Source organism: Pinus tabuliformis, chromosome 1_1 (genome assembly GCF_031772625.1).
Source record: "Pinus tabuliformis cultivar Carrire ecotype Pingquan chromosome 1_1, CPIR1, whole genome shotgun sequence".
Taxonomy (NCBI): Eukaryota; Viridiplantae; Streptophyta; class Pinopsida; order Pinales; family Pinaceae; genus Pinus; species Pinus tabuliformis.
This window is the reverse complement of record NC_142297.1, coordinates 852421192-852439915: the sequence shown is the minus strand read 5'-3', so window position 1 is coordinate 852439915 and position 18724 is coordinate 852421192. Positions and strand designations below refer to the sequence as shown.

General features: G+C 41.1%; 1 protein-coding gene across 3 annotated transcripts in view; it reads right to left on the bottom strand.

Moving 5' to 3' along the window:
• The window catches only part of LOC149216949 (phospholipase D delta-like), a 130931-nt gene that overhangs the window by 70788 nt on the left and 41419 nt on the right, over nt 1-18724 (bottom strand). For all 3 annotated transcript variants that reach the window (XM_089392865.1, XM_089392864.1, XM_089392863.1), the window contains one exon: nt 2245-2393. In XM_089392865.1, coding sequence (XP_089248991.1) covers nt 2245-2393 — 149 coding nt within the window. The remainder of the gene's footprint in view (nt 1-2244; nt 2394-18724) is intronic.

Genomic DNA, 18724 nt, shown 5'->3' with positions numbered 1-18724 from the left:
AAGAGTTTCAGAAGTTGCAGTGAGGTCCGAGACTCTTGTTGGTTTGTTTTTGGAAGAATTGACTTGAGTTGACTTTTGGAAAACTTGACTTGAAGGAGGTCTCACTGTTGGTCTAAAGGTCCTGGTTGTCTCATTTGATTTGGTTCTAAAAGAAGAGAAGAATTTTTGGGTTTTCCACTAGAAGAGGGGTTTTGCCCTAGCTAAGTGCGGATGTTGCAAACATCGGCATCGGTATAAAATCGGCAAGGGTTCGGAAAACCAAAAAAATCGTAAAAATCTGGAAAATATCGGTAAATATTGGCAAACATCGGCAAAATCAAGATACCATCAAAATATCGGTGAAAATCAGCAAACATCGGCTATGCCAAAACATCGTGATTTCGAGGTAAAATCAGGATATTATCGAGATGTTAGCCACATTGTGAGTGCCTACATTTGTGTTCTTTGTTGTGTTTGTGATCTTCCTCTGTTTGATATTTGTGTTGATGATAAAAATATAATAATTGCAAAGAAGAATTAATAAGGAACATCAAAAGAAAATGTCAAGAAAGAAAAATCAAATTAGTATAACCCTAACTATGCTGCCTTAAGGATTTCTCCACACTTGTAGGATGAATCTTGCTCAGCAGATTACGTCCTCCTTTATGGTGCTCCCATCAAGTAGGAGCACTAAGAGACGGGCTGGTGACAGCATTGCTTCTAGCTCCAAATCAGTGCGGACCAAGTGGACCGTTCCCCCTCCTTAGAGACCTCTGAGATGTCACCAGACTAGATCCCTTACCGGTGCACAGATGAGATCACATAGACATCAGCAGCAAGTTACAGCTGTGAGGCAGAAATGCAGTAGAGCATCCAAATTGTCTCTGTGCTCTTCCTCTGGGCATCATTCTGTCCTGATTTTTCTTCATACGGCCTTGGATGGTAGAAGAGGTAGTTCTAGTGGACCATAACCCAATCCCTAGATCCCTTGCCTCTGCATCTACCTCCCATTGTGGCTACCTGCACTTGGGTCCGAAGATTTTTCCATGCTTTTGCATATTCACTTCATGTTTACTTTATTTCTTGTTCTTTATATAGGATACCTTTCAGTAGTCATGCTTTGTATTGACATCATTGTACTCAACAATCCCATCAGTGGTTCTTACTCTTACTCTGTCAACCTGATGGTTGGTATTGTGGGAGTGACATTGGAGGTACAACAGATGTTGGGGTTGTAACAGAGCACATTCTTATAGTCTACTACAATTCATCTGAACAACAGGATCATGTTGTGGATGACGGCTTAGTTTTCAATGCCATTCGTGGCCTGAAGTTATCAGAAACATGGGTCGTAGCTTCTAGAATCTATGTTTCTGTACAAGCCTGTGGTCCCAATGGTACCCATACATTTTGCAAATCTGATCTTTCTGTCATAGCTTAATGAACATGTTTGTCATCACCAACACTCGCATATCCTGCCAAAGGCCTGCTCTTTTGGTGTATGCTTTGCAGTCTCTACCTTTAATGAGTCAATGACATCCTGTCGAAAATGTTACTTGGTTTTGTATGACTTGCAGCCTTTACATGTATAGAGTCTCGACATGCATGCAGCAAGTTAGAATTTTACTGTTGATTGAATTTATTTTGCCCAGAAGGAAACTTATTTAAGTTAATCCAGAAAGAATGGCATATGGGTAACTTTAGCTACAGGATCGCTTGATGTAAGCCCATTTTTTAAATCATAAAGAGCATTTTACCACATTAACTTATCCAGATAATGGAAAATCTAATTTCCTATTTAGGAAATATATATGGAGGCACAGAGAAAAATCTTGCAATCATGTGGACTAGATGGATATAACAAGCTGCAACTTGCCCAACGATTTTGATTAGTTGATCCTTTGGGATCAAGGTATGCAATGATAGATAGCATACCATATGTTTTCTGTAATAAACGATTCATATGAAATAAGTCTCTGACAGAAAGAAGAAAATGTTGACTTGCCAAACGTCTTATTACCATAGGAAAGACAATTTTTGGTCCAGAACAGAATATTTCTACGTGAAGCACTGCATTATTTTATGATAGGACCTCACCTCATTACATGCACTAAATTTTTAAGTAGTTAATTTTAGTCTTTTTAACTAGTTAATTTGAAACTTCATAGAGGTTCATAAAATGTGCTCCTTTTCATTTTAAACACTACTACCAAATAATAGTACATCAATGAAAATGTCTATCCATCACTTCATACAGTGCCTCACCTGCCAAAAAAGTATTTCTTGTACAGATGCACCAGTAGGAACGCCTTCTGGCCACATTGGTATCACTACATACACTGCAAACCTTTCATGTTTTCTGATTTTACCAGCAATCTTCAAGGCTATCTCCATTGGAATCAAATTATGAGCACCTGTTTATAACATGCAAAGGTTGTAAACCCAGTAAGAAGAGGCATATATAAATGCTTAGAATATAGAAATAAATAATAGCATGACTTGATAAATAACAGTGACTACTTTCATAGACACCAAATTAATCTTAATCGTCAACAGCTGTCAATGATTTTCATAGGATTAATGGAAAGGATCTGCTCAAAACACCAGAGAGATATTGGCTCACACATTGGGATCATATAAGTGTAAATCCTATTTACCAAAAAAGAATTCAAAACAAAAGCAATTTTTTTCCCCACTGACAGCAGCCCAAAACCTGTTTATCTAAATGCCCATAGGATGCCTAGTCCTGAAACGGATAGACCCCAGGAAAGCCAAAGGAGCAATAAAAGCAAGAAATTGGAAGATTTCGTCAGCCCTCAAACCACGGCACATTATGAGGTCATACCTTGAATATCTCAACTAGAGGAAATGAACAAGGATACATTTAGGTAAATACTGGAGAAACACTCTACTACTCTAGAGAAGATAGAAGAAGAAACCATGACACCAACTAATTGCACACCACTGAGTACGCCCAATGGAGTTTTTTTAAATTGATCATCATTTATCAAAAACAAATCAGAACAAGAGCAGACACTGGGGTAGCATACAATTTTAGATACTCCGATGCAGGGTTGCGGGGGAGCGCCCCCCCCCCCCCCCCCCCTCTTGCTCCAGTCCCCGATTGCGCTCCGGGTCGGGAGCGGCTCCGGAGCGCCTGAGGAGCGCTCTCCCTAAAAAAACGCTTCCTGCCTTTTCGGGAGCCTTGTGTCTTTTTTGCAAAAAAAAATTGCAGTAATATTCCAAATGCAATTTTTTTCAAAGAAACAAATAAGTTCTGAGTGGGGCAGCCTAATGATCAAGCCTATGGCCCCAGTATTGATATGCGATTCATGGTAATGTTAATTTCTTAAAGTAAAAGGATGAAAGGATGAAAATGAAGATTAAGGAGAATGTCACTATGAAAGGATGAAAATGAAGATTAAGGAGAATGTCACTATGAAAGGATGAAAATGAAGATTAAGGAGAATGTCACTTTTACTTAAATTAACAACATTACCATGAAATGACTCGGGATGTTTGAGAGTGGTTCCGACCTTATTGGACTTCATATGGAGAAAGTAGAATTTTAGATTTCATTCAAAATCCAGCAGACTTATCAGTGTTTCAGGAATTCAGGATTGGGGGATTGCAATGTTTCCATTGAATTTTGTCATGTATTAGGGTATGGAACTCGTATTAATCAAGAGCACCAATCCCTCTATGTACCTTGATGTTAGTGACATTGGTTGTCGAACTCCTCTATCATGACCCTCCTAAAAATGTACGCATCACTCAAACAAAATCTTGACATGACATGCTATGCTTTTTCTATCTTATGTTAATGCTTAGAGGGTGATATTAATGACTAAGATCCCTATATAGATCCAGAGGTAATGACAAAAATACCTCTGGATATCAATGCTTAGAGGGTGATATTAATGACAAAGATCCTGATTTTCCAACAAGATTGAAAAATTAGACATTTCTCGTGGTGGCAAGAGACCCAAGCATAAGCAATAGATAATAGATTTACTTGTCTTTTCTAGTTTCTAGTCGTTTTTATAACTATTGACTCTTTCATATTTATTATGATATTTTTTTAAACAATATATGACAATTTAAGTTTGAAGTTGGCAATTATAACTCATTAGTAATGAATTATGAATATGATGCTTCATGAAAGTTGAAAGTTGTTTCATTTCATTCCATTTTATAACATTTCATTTCATGTTAGATATTACTTGTTGTAATGGTTACACTTAGCTTACAAGTACAACTTCGATTTTCAATGATGATAAATGTTATATATTGAATTTTGAAAGCTTGAAACTTTAAGATTGATGAATCATGAGACTCAATATGTTGTATGTTACTAACTTGTGGACGTGGTTGATGAAGATTATAACTTCTAAATGATTGTTGTTATATGTTTCAATCTATGTTTTTTATGTTTTTTATATCTAATTCATCATTCTACATGTTTTTGTTGACATATATGCATCAAATTATAAAAAATATATATATTATATAAAAAACGCTCCGGGATTCGCTCCCAAACTGGGAGCTTCTAATAATGTCGTTCCCACTCCCAAGTAACCTTGCTCTGATGATCTTTCATCAAGCATTTTGATTTACTTTATTAGGGTGTTGATCTAAGGTAGCATCGGATGTGCTCTAGCCATGAAATTTGGTGGAGAGGTTGGGGCACATGAGATCTCCAATACCCAGAAAGGGTTTGGGCAGATTCTAAATAGATCAGGAGATATTAAAATAATTAATATTTTTAATGGAGTTCCTAAGTCTAAACTTAGGAAAAATAAAATATTATTGTGTATTAATATGAATGTGTGTTAGAGTGGTCCAAAAGGCACGGATCAAGCCAGATCTAATCTTAGCCGTTGATTAGGGACTTAATCTCGGTCGTTTATATGTCAACAAGAAAAGTATAAGAGGAGGCTTGAGGGTCACTTAGAGAATACACCAGAGTGATCAGTCATTCTATTCTCTAGAGCGGGGTTTGCTAAGAGAGATAAAATTAGTGATCGGGAGATGCAGCTGAGGGGCATTGAGTACAGAGAGACAGAGATAGTGCCGGGAGAGCAGCAGAGCAGCTAGAGAGAGTGACGCAAGAGCAGCTAGTGCTCACGCAGGGCCACGCAAAGGCAACTAAGTGTTGCGCAGAGCACCAGAGAGGTCAGCATAGTTGACGCATAGGCTCAGAGAGCTGACGCAGTGTTAAAATTGGCAACTAGGGCCAAACTCCATGTAGGTCATCTTATTAATGGAAGCTGATATTTTTCTTGGATCCCTCTCATCAAGAGGTGTAGGATTGATCTAAAGATCATCCGATTCCGATAAGTATTCATAGAGATATGAATTTATTTGTGTTATGGGACAATTCGTCAAGGTCGGCCAGCAACCAAATATACCCCACTTGTGCTCAACGTTTTACTATAAAAGGAGGAGGTCTTCAAGTCATTTAGACACACACTCTTCTTGTGATCCCTTCCTCTCCACATGTCTTTGGGTTTTGGTGGAAGGAGAGATACTAAGAGTATACGCTGGCCTAAGTCTTATGATGCCTTAGTCGTAGTAAGGAGGATGCCCTAGCAGCAATCTAGTCGCAAGGAGGAACATCTAGACGCGGTCAAAAGAGAAGGCTCTACGCAGATCTAAGGAGCAACTAGAGGAGGCCTCTAGCCACACCATTTGAGGGTGCCCTAGGCCGCAGTCAATGAGGATTTTTATGCAGCAAGAAGAGACACTTACCGCAGTCCTCTATACACAGCTAATCACAAGGCATAACGTACACTCCATACGTTGTTCTATACGCAGCAAGAAGAGGGACTCCGTTGTCCCTAACACAATCATGGAAGGAGGTTAAACACAGGCCTTATCTGCTGGCCTTATTCCACTCATACGTTGGAAAGAACACAGCTCTAACAATGCCCTAAATTATAGTCACAGAGAAGCCCTAGACGCAGTGAAGGAAGGAGCCTAATTGAGACCTATACGCTGTCCTAAAAGGGTTCTAACCATTGTACAGAAGAACCCTAATCCGATGATCTAAGGAGTCTCCTTATATGCAGTCAATGAAGTTATCTAGCCGCAGTTTGATAAGAGAGCTATCAGTTGTCTTAGGGAACATCTATACGCTACAAAAGAAGTCCTAAAGAACCCTATCTGCTATCCAAGGAGGAGCCCTAATCTTCTGTCAAGCTACTGTAAAGTGCAGCCATAATCCGCAGTATATGAAGAACAATGGAGCCCTAGCCACAACAAGAGGAGCCCTCATCATAGCGTATAGAATTCTAGATGGACAACGTTGATATCTTTGGTAACAGCAAGATAAATAAGGCAGTCTTAAGTAACTATAGCCTAGCTGCTCTGCTAGGCTGCAAGCCATAGCAAGCAGCTAAGGCTGATATACATTTGCAGCAAAGTGGACATTGTTTGATAAGAGCAACAAAAGTATTGCAGCAGCATGATGTAGCAACAAGGTATTGCAGCATGATGATGATGATGTATTGAGTATGCCTTGAGTGTATGATTGGGTGAAACACAGTGACAGGTGCAACTGATGATGAAGTGCAGCATAGCAGTCATTGAGTACAGATCAGTGATGGTGCAGCATTGAGTGCAGATCAGTGATGGTGCAACATTGAGTGTATATCAGCGATGAGTTCAACATTGGGTGCAGATCCGTGATAAGAGCAGTTGAATGATTGGAGCGGCACAGTGACAAGAGCAGCAACATGAAGTGCATAGCATGGCCATTCGGTCCAGCACTGTGATGATAAGTGCAACATGGTGCAGCACGATGAGGTGCAACGTATGGACGAGATGCAACACATGACAGGTGAAGGAGTCACCTTGGAGAATCAGTTGAAGCAGCATGTCTTCAACTGATCTCATGTAGAGATGATTGATTCTCTTATCTAGAAAGTCGAAGTGTTGACTTCTGTTGTAAATGTACTATCTCTCTCTCTCTGTGCTGAACTATTGAAGAACATAGAAGAATTGATCTAGGGTTTCCCCACATTGGGGTTTGTCCCTGGCTAGCGCCACATCTTGTGTCCTCTTGTCTTGGCTTGTCTTCTGCGATTTATGTTTATGTTCTATCTGCAATTTACTTTAATGCTGATATGATTGCTAATCTGGAAAAGATATTGAGCTAACTATGAAAATTGAAATAAATTGCTCTAAGCATAGAACATACCTAAAATTAACATGCAGGGCCTCCTAGAATTGACGCAGGCCAAGACAGGCTGACGTAGGGCCAGCGCTGGGCTAGGAGAGGCTGACACAGTTCAGATTGGACAGACGCTGGGGTTTCTGGGGCAAATTGGTGCTGATTAGCTGCTGGAAGGATTATCCGGTGTTTCAGCCAGTAGATTTGTCAGAAGCTGCGAGTATTACTGCCAAGGAAATTCTCTGTTGGGTAGGCCAGTTTCAGAACCCAGATTGTACTCTGATATTGCTTAATAAGAAAACCCTCAAATAGTTGCACCGATTTTCCCACGTTGGGTTATTCCAGGGACATTAGTCCAAAAATAATGATGTCATATGGTGTGTTTGTTTCTGTTTCTTTTATTTGTTGATTAGTAATATGTTGAGCATGCACTAGTGTTTATTTTCAGTATTTACATTGTAAATAACTTGCTAAGGAAAATAACAAGTAGGTAGGAATAAATGACATAAAGTGCATGGAGGGTTTCTAAGTAAACTTAGAAACTTCACCATGGTATCAGAGCGTGATTGCAGATCACAGGAGGACTAAAAGACATCAGCCAAGCGAAGCGATAGCAGCAGAAAACAGTTGTCCCGAGGTGACAGAAGTTGTTCTAGCAGCGTAGAAGCCAAGGAGTGTGACGCAGAGCCATACAGGGCTCACGTAGGGCCACGCAGAGGCAACCGAGAGTTGCGCAGAGCCCCAGAGAGGCCAGCGTTGCTGACGCAAAGGGCCAAAGGGTTGACGCAGGGCCTCCTAGGGCTGACGCAGACCCATCCGAGGTGACACAGGGCCAGTGTGATGCAGGAGAGGGGCTGACACAGTCCACAGATAGGCAGTTGTTGGGGCTTAGAAGGCTGCAGGAATATTGCAAAGTGGAGATGGTGAGGTACTGTAGTCAGAACAATACCTGACAAAGCAGGGCTAGAGTTACTACCGAGGGTTTCCAACCGAGGAACCCGGATCAGTGGTGCGATCGCACAAGACGATCAGAGTAGGGGGCATCTCGACAAGCGACAGAAAGTTTTCCAGGAGGGATATCAGGACTCAGAGGGAGTCCAGAATAGAACTTCCAAACGAGAAGTAGAGACTCAAAGGAGTCAAACAGAGAACTTCCAGGAGGTAAGTAGAGGAGCATCATGGCACTACACGAAGTAAGAGACCAAGATAAACTGGACGGAACATCGAACTTCGCAGTCTGAAAGGCCAGAATCTTATCCGTACTTGACAGGAATCGTGTCAAGAACTTCACCTTGAAGGTAATAGTTATCCTAGTCGACCCCAATGATAATGAAAGGTACGAGGAGGCGATGGCGAGGACCAAGACTATTATCCTTGACGGGGTCAAGGATAATGTAGTACCACACATAGCCGAGAAGGAAACGACATTTGAGATGTGGGAGGCTCTCAAGAAGCTGTACCAGCATACTTCTGTGCAGAGAAGAATGCTGCACGAGAATCAGATGAAGAAGGGACAATCGATTGACACCTTCCTCGGAGGACTGAATAAGATCCAAGATGAGTTGACTGCTATAGGGGTGACACCGGATCAGGAGCTAATGGTGAGGACAACCCTGAATGATGTCTCAGAAGACTGGGAGGTATTTGTCCAGAGTATACTAGGCAGAGGGACACTTCCACCTTGGGACGAGATGTGGGCAGCTCTTCGCCAGGAAGAGATCAAAAGACAATCGAAGACGGGTAGCAGCAGCAAGGGGATCAAAGTCAAGCAGGAGGAGGAAGACGTGGCCCTAGCATCTGAGGGAAAGCAGGAAAAGCGAAAGAAGAAGGATCTCTCCAAGATCAAGTGCTTCCACTGTGGGGAGTTGGGTCATTATGCGACCCAGTGTCCAAGGAAGAAGAGTAGGGGAGAGTCTTCTGAGACTAAGGCAGCGCCAGTACGGGCAGAGAAGGAAGTTTTGACAGATGATGACTGTGCCATGAGTGCACACACGCCACTTAAGCGAAAATGGGGACACATCGAGCTGTAGTCAGATGGACTATAGGCGATGAGGGGCAGGATCCTCGAGGTACCCAGCCTCTTGGATTAGACCTTGCTACAGGAGCCCCGACGAGGAGTAGCAAGACTCGCTGAGTGGGTAGAGACTGATGCAGATGGAGCGGTAGAGAGAGCTACTGTGCAGGAGTCCCAAGACAGCGCGAGGCTAGTAGGTTGCAGCAGTGCGAGAGGCACAGGAGTGTTGCACCAGTGCAAGATGGCATAGAGAGGTGTGCAACGGTGCGAGATGCAGGGAGTTGTTGCAGCAGCGCAGAGGTCAGAGAGGGAGCACTTGTCAGCGGCAGAGGGAGCTTCAGCATCAGTGGATGTCTCTAGCCCAACAGAGAGGTCAGTTGGGAGATCAGTTACTTACTTCTCAGTAACTGAGTTGTAGTGCTGCAGTAGGCAGCACAATGCAACATGATGAGAAGAGGTGTAGTGCGGATGCAGTACTGAGAGAAAGGACCAGCAGCAGCACGGATGCAGAGGGAGCTGTCGTACAGATGTAGCAGTGGCAGTGGCAGAACCATGGGCAGCAGTACAAGATGCAACAGTGCAAAGGATAGTGGGCAGGAAGGCCTAGCATCAGCACAGGTACTAATGTCGGATGATCAGAGTAATACTCAGTGAGGAGTATTGTTAGAGCACAGTCCTCGCTAAGAGGGAGTGTTGATTTGAGGTAGCATTGGATGTGCTCTAGCCATGAAATTTGGTAGAGAGGTTGGGGCACATGAGATCTCCAATACCCAGAAAGGGTTTGGGCAGATTCTAAACAGATCAAGAGATATTAAAATAATTAACATTTTTAATGGAATCCCAAAGTCTAAACTCAGGAAAATTAAAATATTAATGTGTATTAATATGAATCCGTGTTAGAGTGGTCCAAAAGACATGGATCAAGCCAGATCTAATCTTAGCTGTTGATTAGGGACTTGATCTCGGTCGTTGGTATGTCAACAGGAAAAGTATAAGAGAAGGCTTGAGGGTCACTTGGAGAATACACCAAAGTGATCAGTTATTCTATTCTCTAGAGCGGGGTTTGCTAAGAGAGATAGAATTAGTGATCAGGAGATACAGCTGAAGGGCATTAAGTACAGAGAGACAGAGAGGCAGAGATAGTGCCGGGAGAGCAACAGAGCAGCCAGAGAGAGTGACGCAGGAGCAGCCAATGCTCACGCAGGGCCACGCAAATGCAGCTAAGTGTTGCCCAGAGCACCAGAGAGGCCAGCATCGCTGACGCAGAGGCCAGCATCGTTGACGCAGGGCCTCCTGGGGCTAACGCAGGCCAAGATAAGCTGACGCAGGGCCAGCGCTGGGCAAGGAGACGTTGACGCAGTCTAGATTGGGCAGACGTTGGGGTTTCTGGGGCAGATTGGCGCTGAGTAGCTGCCGGAAGGATTATCCGGGGTTTCAGCCAATAGATTTATCAAAAACTGAGAGGTATTACTGCCAAGGAAATTCTTTGTTGGGTAGGTCAGTTTCAGCACCCAGATTGTACTCTAATATTGCTTAATAAGAAAACCCTCAGATAGTTGCACTGGTTTTCCCACATTGGGTTTTTCCGGGGACATTAGTCCAAAAATAATGGTGTCATATGGTGTGTTTGTTTTTGTTTCTTTTGGTTGCTGATCTGTAATATGTTGAGCATGCACTAGTGTTTATTTTCAATATTTACATTATAAATAACTTGTTAAGGAAAATAACAAGTAGGTAGGATTAAATCAGATAAAGTGCATGGAGGGTTTCTAACTAAGTAAACTTTGAAACTTCAACATAGGGAAGAGAAAGACGTGACACATTATGCATTAAATTCCGAGTCTTCACCTCCTGCAACCATGAAGTCTTTCCTATCTTCACCTCTAAGGCCTTTCATTCAATGACTTCTGACATTTCATACCCTTCTATCTTTCAGATACAATTCTCGGCGCTCAGCCAATAATCATTGCTTTCATAAATGAATAACTCCATGTGACCCATTAGCTCACCAACATATAATAACCCCCTTGCATTAAAGAGGATGTGAACCCGTGCCTTGTAATAAAGAAAACATTCTTTCTAATAACCAACGGTCTCAATTCACAAGGTAGGATAAAAATGAGCCTGAACAATCATTCCCTATAAGAAAGGCCTCCGCTAGATTTCTCAACATAGAGAGATGAAAGAAAGCAGCAAGGCAAGATAACAACCGTCATAATAAAACTTATGATCTCAAAATCCTTTCTCATTTGTGTGAGCATATGCACAAATACCAGGAGACCAACATTGGGCAAATCATGATTGTATTCTCAGAGAATATTTATGGTGTTAAACTGACAACTTTGAAATATCAAATGATAAAAAGAATAACCTAGGGTCAAAATACCTGACCGTTAGGGTCTATACTTGTTTCTGTTATATGTATTGAATTTGGTTAACATCTTAGTGCTTCTGGATCTACTGCTAGTGCCCCTTCTGATTCCTTAGGATATGAATCTGTCAAAAGTTCCAGTTTGGAAAAAGTCTGCAAAACATCGGGATTAAATGCTAAAATTGCGATTTTTTCAACAAACGATTTAATCCTCCGATTTTTTGTAGGCTTTTTCAAAAACGAAAAAATCGTGATTTATTCGTTATATGCCCGATTTTTTGCAGACTTTTTCAGAAACGAAAAAATCCCGATTTATTCGTTATATGCCTGATTTTATCAGGAGTCGACTGACAAAGTCGGCCATCTCTGCTGAATGTGGGATATGACAATGGTGTTTAAGGGCTATCATATAGTGATTTGATAAGCAAAATTACTATGAGTTGCCACTACTGTTAGAGCCGTTATACAATGAATTTGACAAGGCAAATTTGCTGTGAGGAGGCTGAACAATAAGGGTTTTGGACAACTAGTATTCAGTGTCTTGGAAGGGCGAGTTGATGATATACTTTGATGCTGATTGTACAGTGATTTGGTGGTCAAATCCACTTGAGAAGTAGATCTGGTTAGGGCTGAGTATATTGTGTATTTTGGAGCAGAAAATACTCAATGAGCAATTGATGGCAAATGAGGCAAAGGACCTGCCAGGTGTCAAGGACAAAAAATGCAGAAAGGTTTGATCTAGATGGGCTACTTCAACAAGTAAGCTATATGTTTGTTCTTGTCTATTTCTCATTGGTTAGATTGCAGATCTGATCTTGCAGACTACAAGCCCTAATGGACTGTGGATACTCTAGATGTTAAAAAAAATCAAAACAAATGAATATTTTTGTGTTTTTTTAATTTTTCCGACTTTTTCAAAAAACTCCAGACTTTAACAAGTTTTTCAACTTTTGGACCCTTGCCAATTTAATCCCGACTTCGACTTTTTCCACATTAGTCAAAACACCCTTGTGATATTCTATTGGAGATCTTTTAATCAATAAAGCAGCAAAAGGCCATTGTCCTGTGTGGGTTGAGTTTCTAGGTCTTCCTTTATAATTTTGGCTATTATTGGAATAGCTTGTACAGCCCAAAGGCAATTCTGTTTTTCATGAACCACACTGTACTATGAATCCCGTGCGCAAAAGGAGAGGTGTTTAGGTTGATCTTTCTTGAGTTCTTGATGAATTCATTGACATCCAGGCAGGGAATAAAAATTTGGTAGCTAGTTCAAAAGACTAGTATCCCACATGCTTAAATTGTCAGTGTCCAAGCCACAATAATTGGGACTGCTCTATGTACTAGCAGGATTAAGGTGCAAATCCAACACTAGACTGCTCCTCAAGCTCCATGGTGACCACTAAAAAAAGGCAGCCACAAGATGCAAAGCCAACACAGCCCCAATGACAACCAACTTCAAACCAACAGAATAAGCCAGCCAAAAAGACAAAGCTTTGGGCATCAACTGAGGTTGTCAATGGAGCCAGCCAGAGTTGACAAGCCACAGGCCCACAAGGTCCTGATACTAGACACACATGATACTACATTTCTAGAATTCCCAAGGGATTCCACCAAACAAGAGTTCTAACAGCCAAATGAAAAGTAGTTATTTTGAATGAGTTCTTGATTAAACCTAGTAACCCAGTTCTGGAGAATCTGGAAAGAGAGGATACGAATACAAAAACTCACTCTAAGTCTTGCTTATATAATCCATCTCCTAGAATGTGAGGGATGTAGGACCCCTAAAGAAAAGGTGTGGTTGGACTAATTTCTAATTCTTTAGATTTTATAAATGTTATTTGTTTACCAGAAATCAAAGTTGTAGGCCTGAAATTACAGCCTACTCAATCATTTATTTGGCCCAATGTTAAGTTTTACTATACTTCCCATAAGGAAGGTAAGCACAGAATTGCCATCCTCTTGCCCAATGCTGCTGATTTTTGGGAGGGTTGACCCCACACAACAGTTGGTTTGGATTTTGTTCAGCTTGGATGGTGACATTCTGGGGCTGACCAGCATTTGTTCCTCCAATAATGCTGAGGGCTAAATTTTGGAGATGGATGGCTGATGAACTGCCTAAAATCCATTGCCTTATTTCTGGGAACTTTAATATGGTTGATTCAACCATGAGGGCAAAGATGGAATATTGCCTTTTGTTATGCTGGTCAACCGTCAAAGAACCCTAGTATAGCTTGAAATCCAGTCTGCCTTATACAACATTTCACAGAAAGTATATTCAGCATACACGGGGTGGGCTACGGACCTTGAACTTCTAGAATAAAAAGGGGATTTCTAGAAGATTGGAGAAGATCTGTCAAAATCTTTAAAAAGGCAAACAAGGCCATTTCTAATTCATTCTGATCTATTATTACCTCTTGCGGATTGATTGTGGCTCAAGTGAGTCTAGCACTGGGGTTTCAAGCGAAGCTCTCCAACTAGTCTTGGTGAACTTCAAGTGTCACCCTAGCTGGTTCTTCAGCTGATTTTGGTGCACCGCGAGTGCCACCCTAGTTGGCTCTTGGAGATCATTTTGGGTCTTGTATTTCTGCTTATTGCGGGTGGTTCTGGAGCATTTTCTCAAGGGGCTGAATTGATATTTATCTTTGGAGGCACCGAGTTTCTCATGCCATTATTGTCCGAGGTCAATTGCCAAATCTTCTTGTCGGAGGATTGATCAATTCCATTTGCCAGAGCTAATCATTACAGGTGGGATAAATTATCTTCTGAAGGATTGAGTTCAATCAGAGGTCAAATTTGTCATCAATTGGGCCATATTTATAAAGAGTGTGATTATTATTTAGAGGTCAAATTTGGTTTAAGGTCGAGTTCTTCAGTAGGCCAAGTTCATCTAAGATTAAGATATAATTTGTTGGAGTCAAATTATTTTGGAGGCCGAGTATATTTTGCAGGAACCCTGATATTTCTAAGTTTGCTTGGAGGCCGAATTGCCTAAGTTCCTTGAAGGCCAACTTGTTCAGCTTGGAGGCAAGTTTGTTGCTCAACTAAGTCACATGACATGAGGACACGAGACACGGAGGACACATAAATACGAGTATTCAACACAAGACACAGCAACCCCGGAAACAGGACACAAGGGACACGTTTTATATATATATATAAAATACTAAAATATAGTGCCTGATCCATATAGATACGAATCATGATGATATTTATTTAGTATTTAATATACATTATTTACTATTTAGTAATTTACTAGTTAGTTTATTAATTTACTACATCAATGATGTTCACAGCTCAATGTTCATTGTTCATGTTATAACTTATGTTATTAACTTCAAACAGGTTCAATCACTTTCAAACTTCGCATAAGGTAGTTTATAAATTATAAATTTATGTATTCAAACTTCACTTTTGACCATAGCGTTAATCGAATTTCCCTCCCTTTAGACCTCAAAGGTGTAGTGAGTAGTGAGCACATGACGGGTAGTTTAGCGTTTTATTTCAACACAATATACATGGTCATTGGTCATAAAATGTGGTCACTGGTTGAGCCAAGAGGCTCATTCTACAGCCTAGTATGATGTGTAACATGTCCATCTGTCATCAAAATTGAATTGAAATTTTGCTCCTGTCCGCCAAAATAAAAATTATGAAAAATCTATAAAAAAAAATAACTATACAAAACATTTAAATAATTTTAGCGCATAAAAAAAATTACACGTGAATAAATTGGATCTCTCTTGGCTCATGTTAGATCCGTATTTAAGATGGATCTACGCTAGTGTATAATACAACTACGCATTCTATTCTTCTAGGGTTTCTGGTTCTACAGCTACGCATTCTGTTCTTCTGTCTACAAATGGAACGGCTAGGGTTTCTGGTAATGGCAACGCGAGAAGTAAAGCATTAGTCAAGAAGACGATTACAGATGGGAATGCTACGGGAGGCATGAAAATTAACGATTCAGTCAGCGACAAGAGGTAGGAGAGTGGCGGTTCTGAGAGGGTCAATGAGCTCGGGCAAGAGGTGTCGTGGTTTAAGCAGGACGGATAGGAAAATCTTCAGAGGTCTTTGAATGCAGAGATCTTGTTTCGAATGCAGAGATCTTGCTCGGGCAGTCGGGATCGAGTGATATTTTCTTTTTGTTTGAAGCAAAAGTCGGTGATTTATTTTTATCAGGATTTGATTCTCGGTACTAAAAGCAGGATTTTTCCTACTAGGGTTTCTTGCAAATTAAAAGGCTTATTGAGACTCTGCGGCTGGGTTCTAGATCTAATCTTTTACGGCTATCTAGATCTAGATCTAATCTTCTGCCTTATTTCTCTGTGGCTTGGTTCTAGATCTAATCTTCTACGGCTAGATCTAGATCTAATCTTCTGCCTTATTTCTCTGCGGCTGGGTCTTGGCTCCCACGCTGTGTTTCGGCACTCTCCGCTGTCTCACGCTGTGGGGTTATCAAATTTCATAGACGAACCACCTGTTCAATCTTTTGCGGCTAGATCTAGATCTAATCTTCTGCCTTATTTCTCTGCGGCTGGGTTCTACGGGCAAATATGGCTCCCAACTTCGCGAAAATAGCTGCTGGCTCAATTTCGTCCGCTTCTGGAGGGCAAGCTCCTGCCCATATCGTCAATGAAGCCCCAGCTCCCACTGTTCAGGTGGTCCAGGCCTCACTCGATGAGGCTTTGAAGTTTTCCGAAAGTGCCCTGATCTACTGGTCCAATGGTTTTTTGCCGCGGTTGACAACTCTCCACAATTGGATCTCGGAGGTATGGAAGCCTATCATTTCTAATGAAATTAATATCTACCCCTGTGCTAGGGGTTTCTTTATAGTAGATTTTGAAAATCCTGAAAGCAGACAATGTATTCTAGATTTCGGCCCTTGGTTTTGGGAAAACTCAGGCCTATTCATGAAGCCATGGAACCCATCATTCGATCCCTCAACAGTAGTCATAACCTCAGCACCAGTTTGGGTGAGATTTCCAAGCCTACCCTTGCATCTTTGGAATCTCTCCTCACTAAAAGCCATTGGAAATGCAATTGGGAAATTTTACTGCAAGTGCCCAGAAACAAAGGAATATGCCAGAACCACCTATGCATGCATCTGTGTGGAAATGGACTTCAGCGTCGGATTCCCAGCTGAAATAAACCTAACAAGTAAAGATTATGTGTGGAACCAGAAACTCAATTATAAAAGTGTCCTCTTCAAATGTCGATCCTGCTTTGAGACGGGCCATCTAGCCAAAAATTGCCCAAAAGCCTCCCAGAAAAATTCTGCTAGAAAAAACCACCACAGATCTACATGGTGGGAAGGAGCACAAAAAGAACACTACACTGTCATCAAAGAAGAATACTCTAGAGAAAACTCCGAATCACAAGAAGTCGGGCAAGAAAGAAACAACTCTCAAGAAAAGCAGGGAGAAAGCCCCGCCCAACAACAAAAAAGTGAACTCGACAACCCCTCAAGCATCAACAGCTATGAGGATTCGAATACCGCACAAAATAAATCTTCATTTAACAGCAAAGCAGATCTCCTAGACCAAATTTCTTCTCTGTCTATCTTCAAAAGGACGAACACAATAGATCGCAAAGCTAAGACACCAATGCCCCAAGAACCAAAAGAGATGAAGGAGATGCAAGATAAAGGAAGTTGGAAGGCCGTAGAGAAAAAAAGAAAGCTACAGCATCAATCTCACCAAGAAAGACAAGGAGCCAGACAATTAAAAACTAAGAAAACTATAGGTCCGATAGACCAATTTGGTCTCAGTGGACGTTAACCACTATCATCATCATCAATAAAGTTAAGTTCCATATGCTATAACACAACTTACAAGAAATTTAAGTGCTCCAAACTATTAGCAAAGCATGCAAACGCTCGCCTCCTGCATTTCCAGGTCCAGGTCGATGTGAAGTTGTGAACTATGCTCTCAATGTGAAGTTGTGAGCATTTCACTCGAATATGATGGAATTCCTCACACTGCACAACAAATTTGATTTCGACAGCGAGCAAACTCAACTTCAACGACGAACAATGACAAAAAAAACCCAAAAATAAACCATGTTGCAGGTTTTAAATGTCACTTTTCATGGGACATGTGTCCTAAGAGCCAAAAACATTAGGGCACATTTTTGCCACGTCCAAAACACGTGTCTCGATTGGAGGACACGAAGAAAAACGTTTTCGACACGTTTTAGGGCACGTTTCGTGTCCGACACGTAAAATACGGGACACAAGACCCTGATGGACGTGTCCTGTAACTTAGCTGCTCAGTATTTGGTGGGTCCAGCTCTTCTTCTTGCTCCAGGAGGCCAAGTTCTTGCGCACATATTTGCCAGAATTCCGAGTCTCAATTGTTGGTCTATTCCATTATTTGTAGAGATCAAGTTTCAGGGGGGCGTAATCATTTCTACAAGAGGGCCGAATTGTTTGGAGGCTGAAGTTATCATTTGCTGGGCCGAGTTGCCTCATTTGCCAGACCAAGTTGCTTGTGGGATGAGTAATTTCTCATTGGGCTGAGATCATCTAATTTCTGGAGTTATATTCAGGTTCACAAAATTGTTATGTGCATGTAATCCCTCTAATTCAGCTAATAAAATTGGCGGTTTGCCCTTGCAAAATTTCTTCTGTACATGTTATTTTCTTTGCTCGCCAAGTGTTTCACAAAATTCATCAAAGAGAATTTTTAAAATTGTGTTGGCACATTTTAGCTTTGGTACATTACAGTGGTATCAGAGCATTTTCTGGCAAATTTTATGCTGTAATATTTTATGGGTACTTTTAGCTAAATATTCCAAAAGGAATATTACAAAACCATGGCAAGTTCAATAGTCTTTGGTTAGGTCTGTATGGCATTGAGACTGTGGTAGGACCAAACACTTTTTTGTTGGCTGATTTGGATGGAAATGTGGAAGCGTTGCCCATAAATAGGCAATAGTTGAGGTGTAATTTAGAGTTAAAAAAAAAAAAACAGAAAAATTGAATATTTCTGGTCAAGTTTGGATGGAGGATCTAGCCAGTTATTTTCCATGATTGATTGAGTCTACTAGTATGGTTAGTTTGAAGAGGCTTTAGGAGTTCTAATGAGTCATCATATGAGTCGCCTCTTCATTGTGCTTTATTGAATCATACTTAAGGAGTTAGTCACCTTGTATCCAGAATCTGGGGACATGATGCCAATTGTTTTCC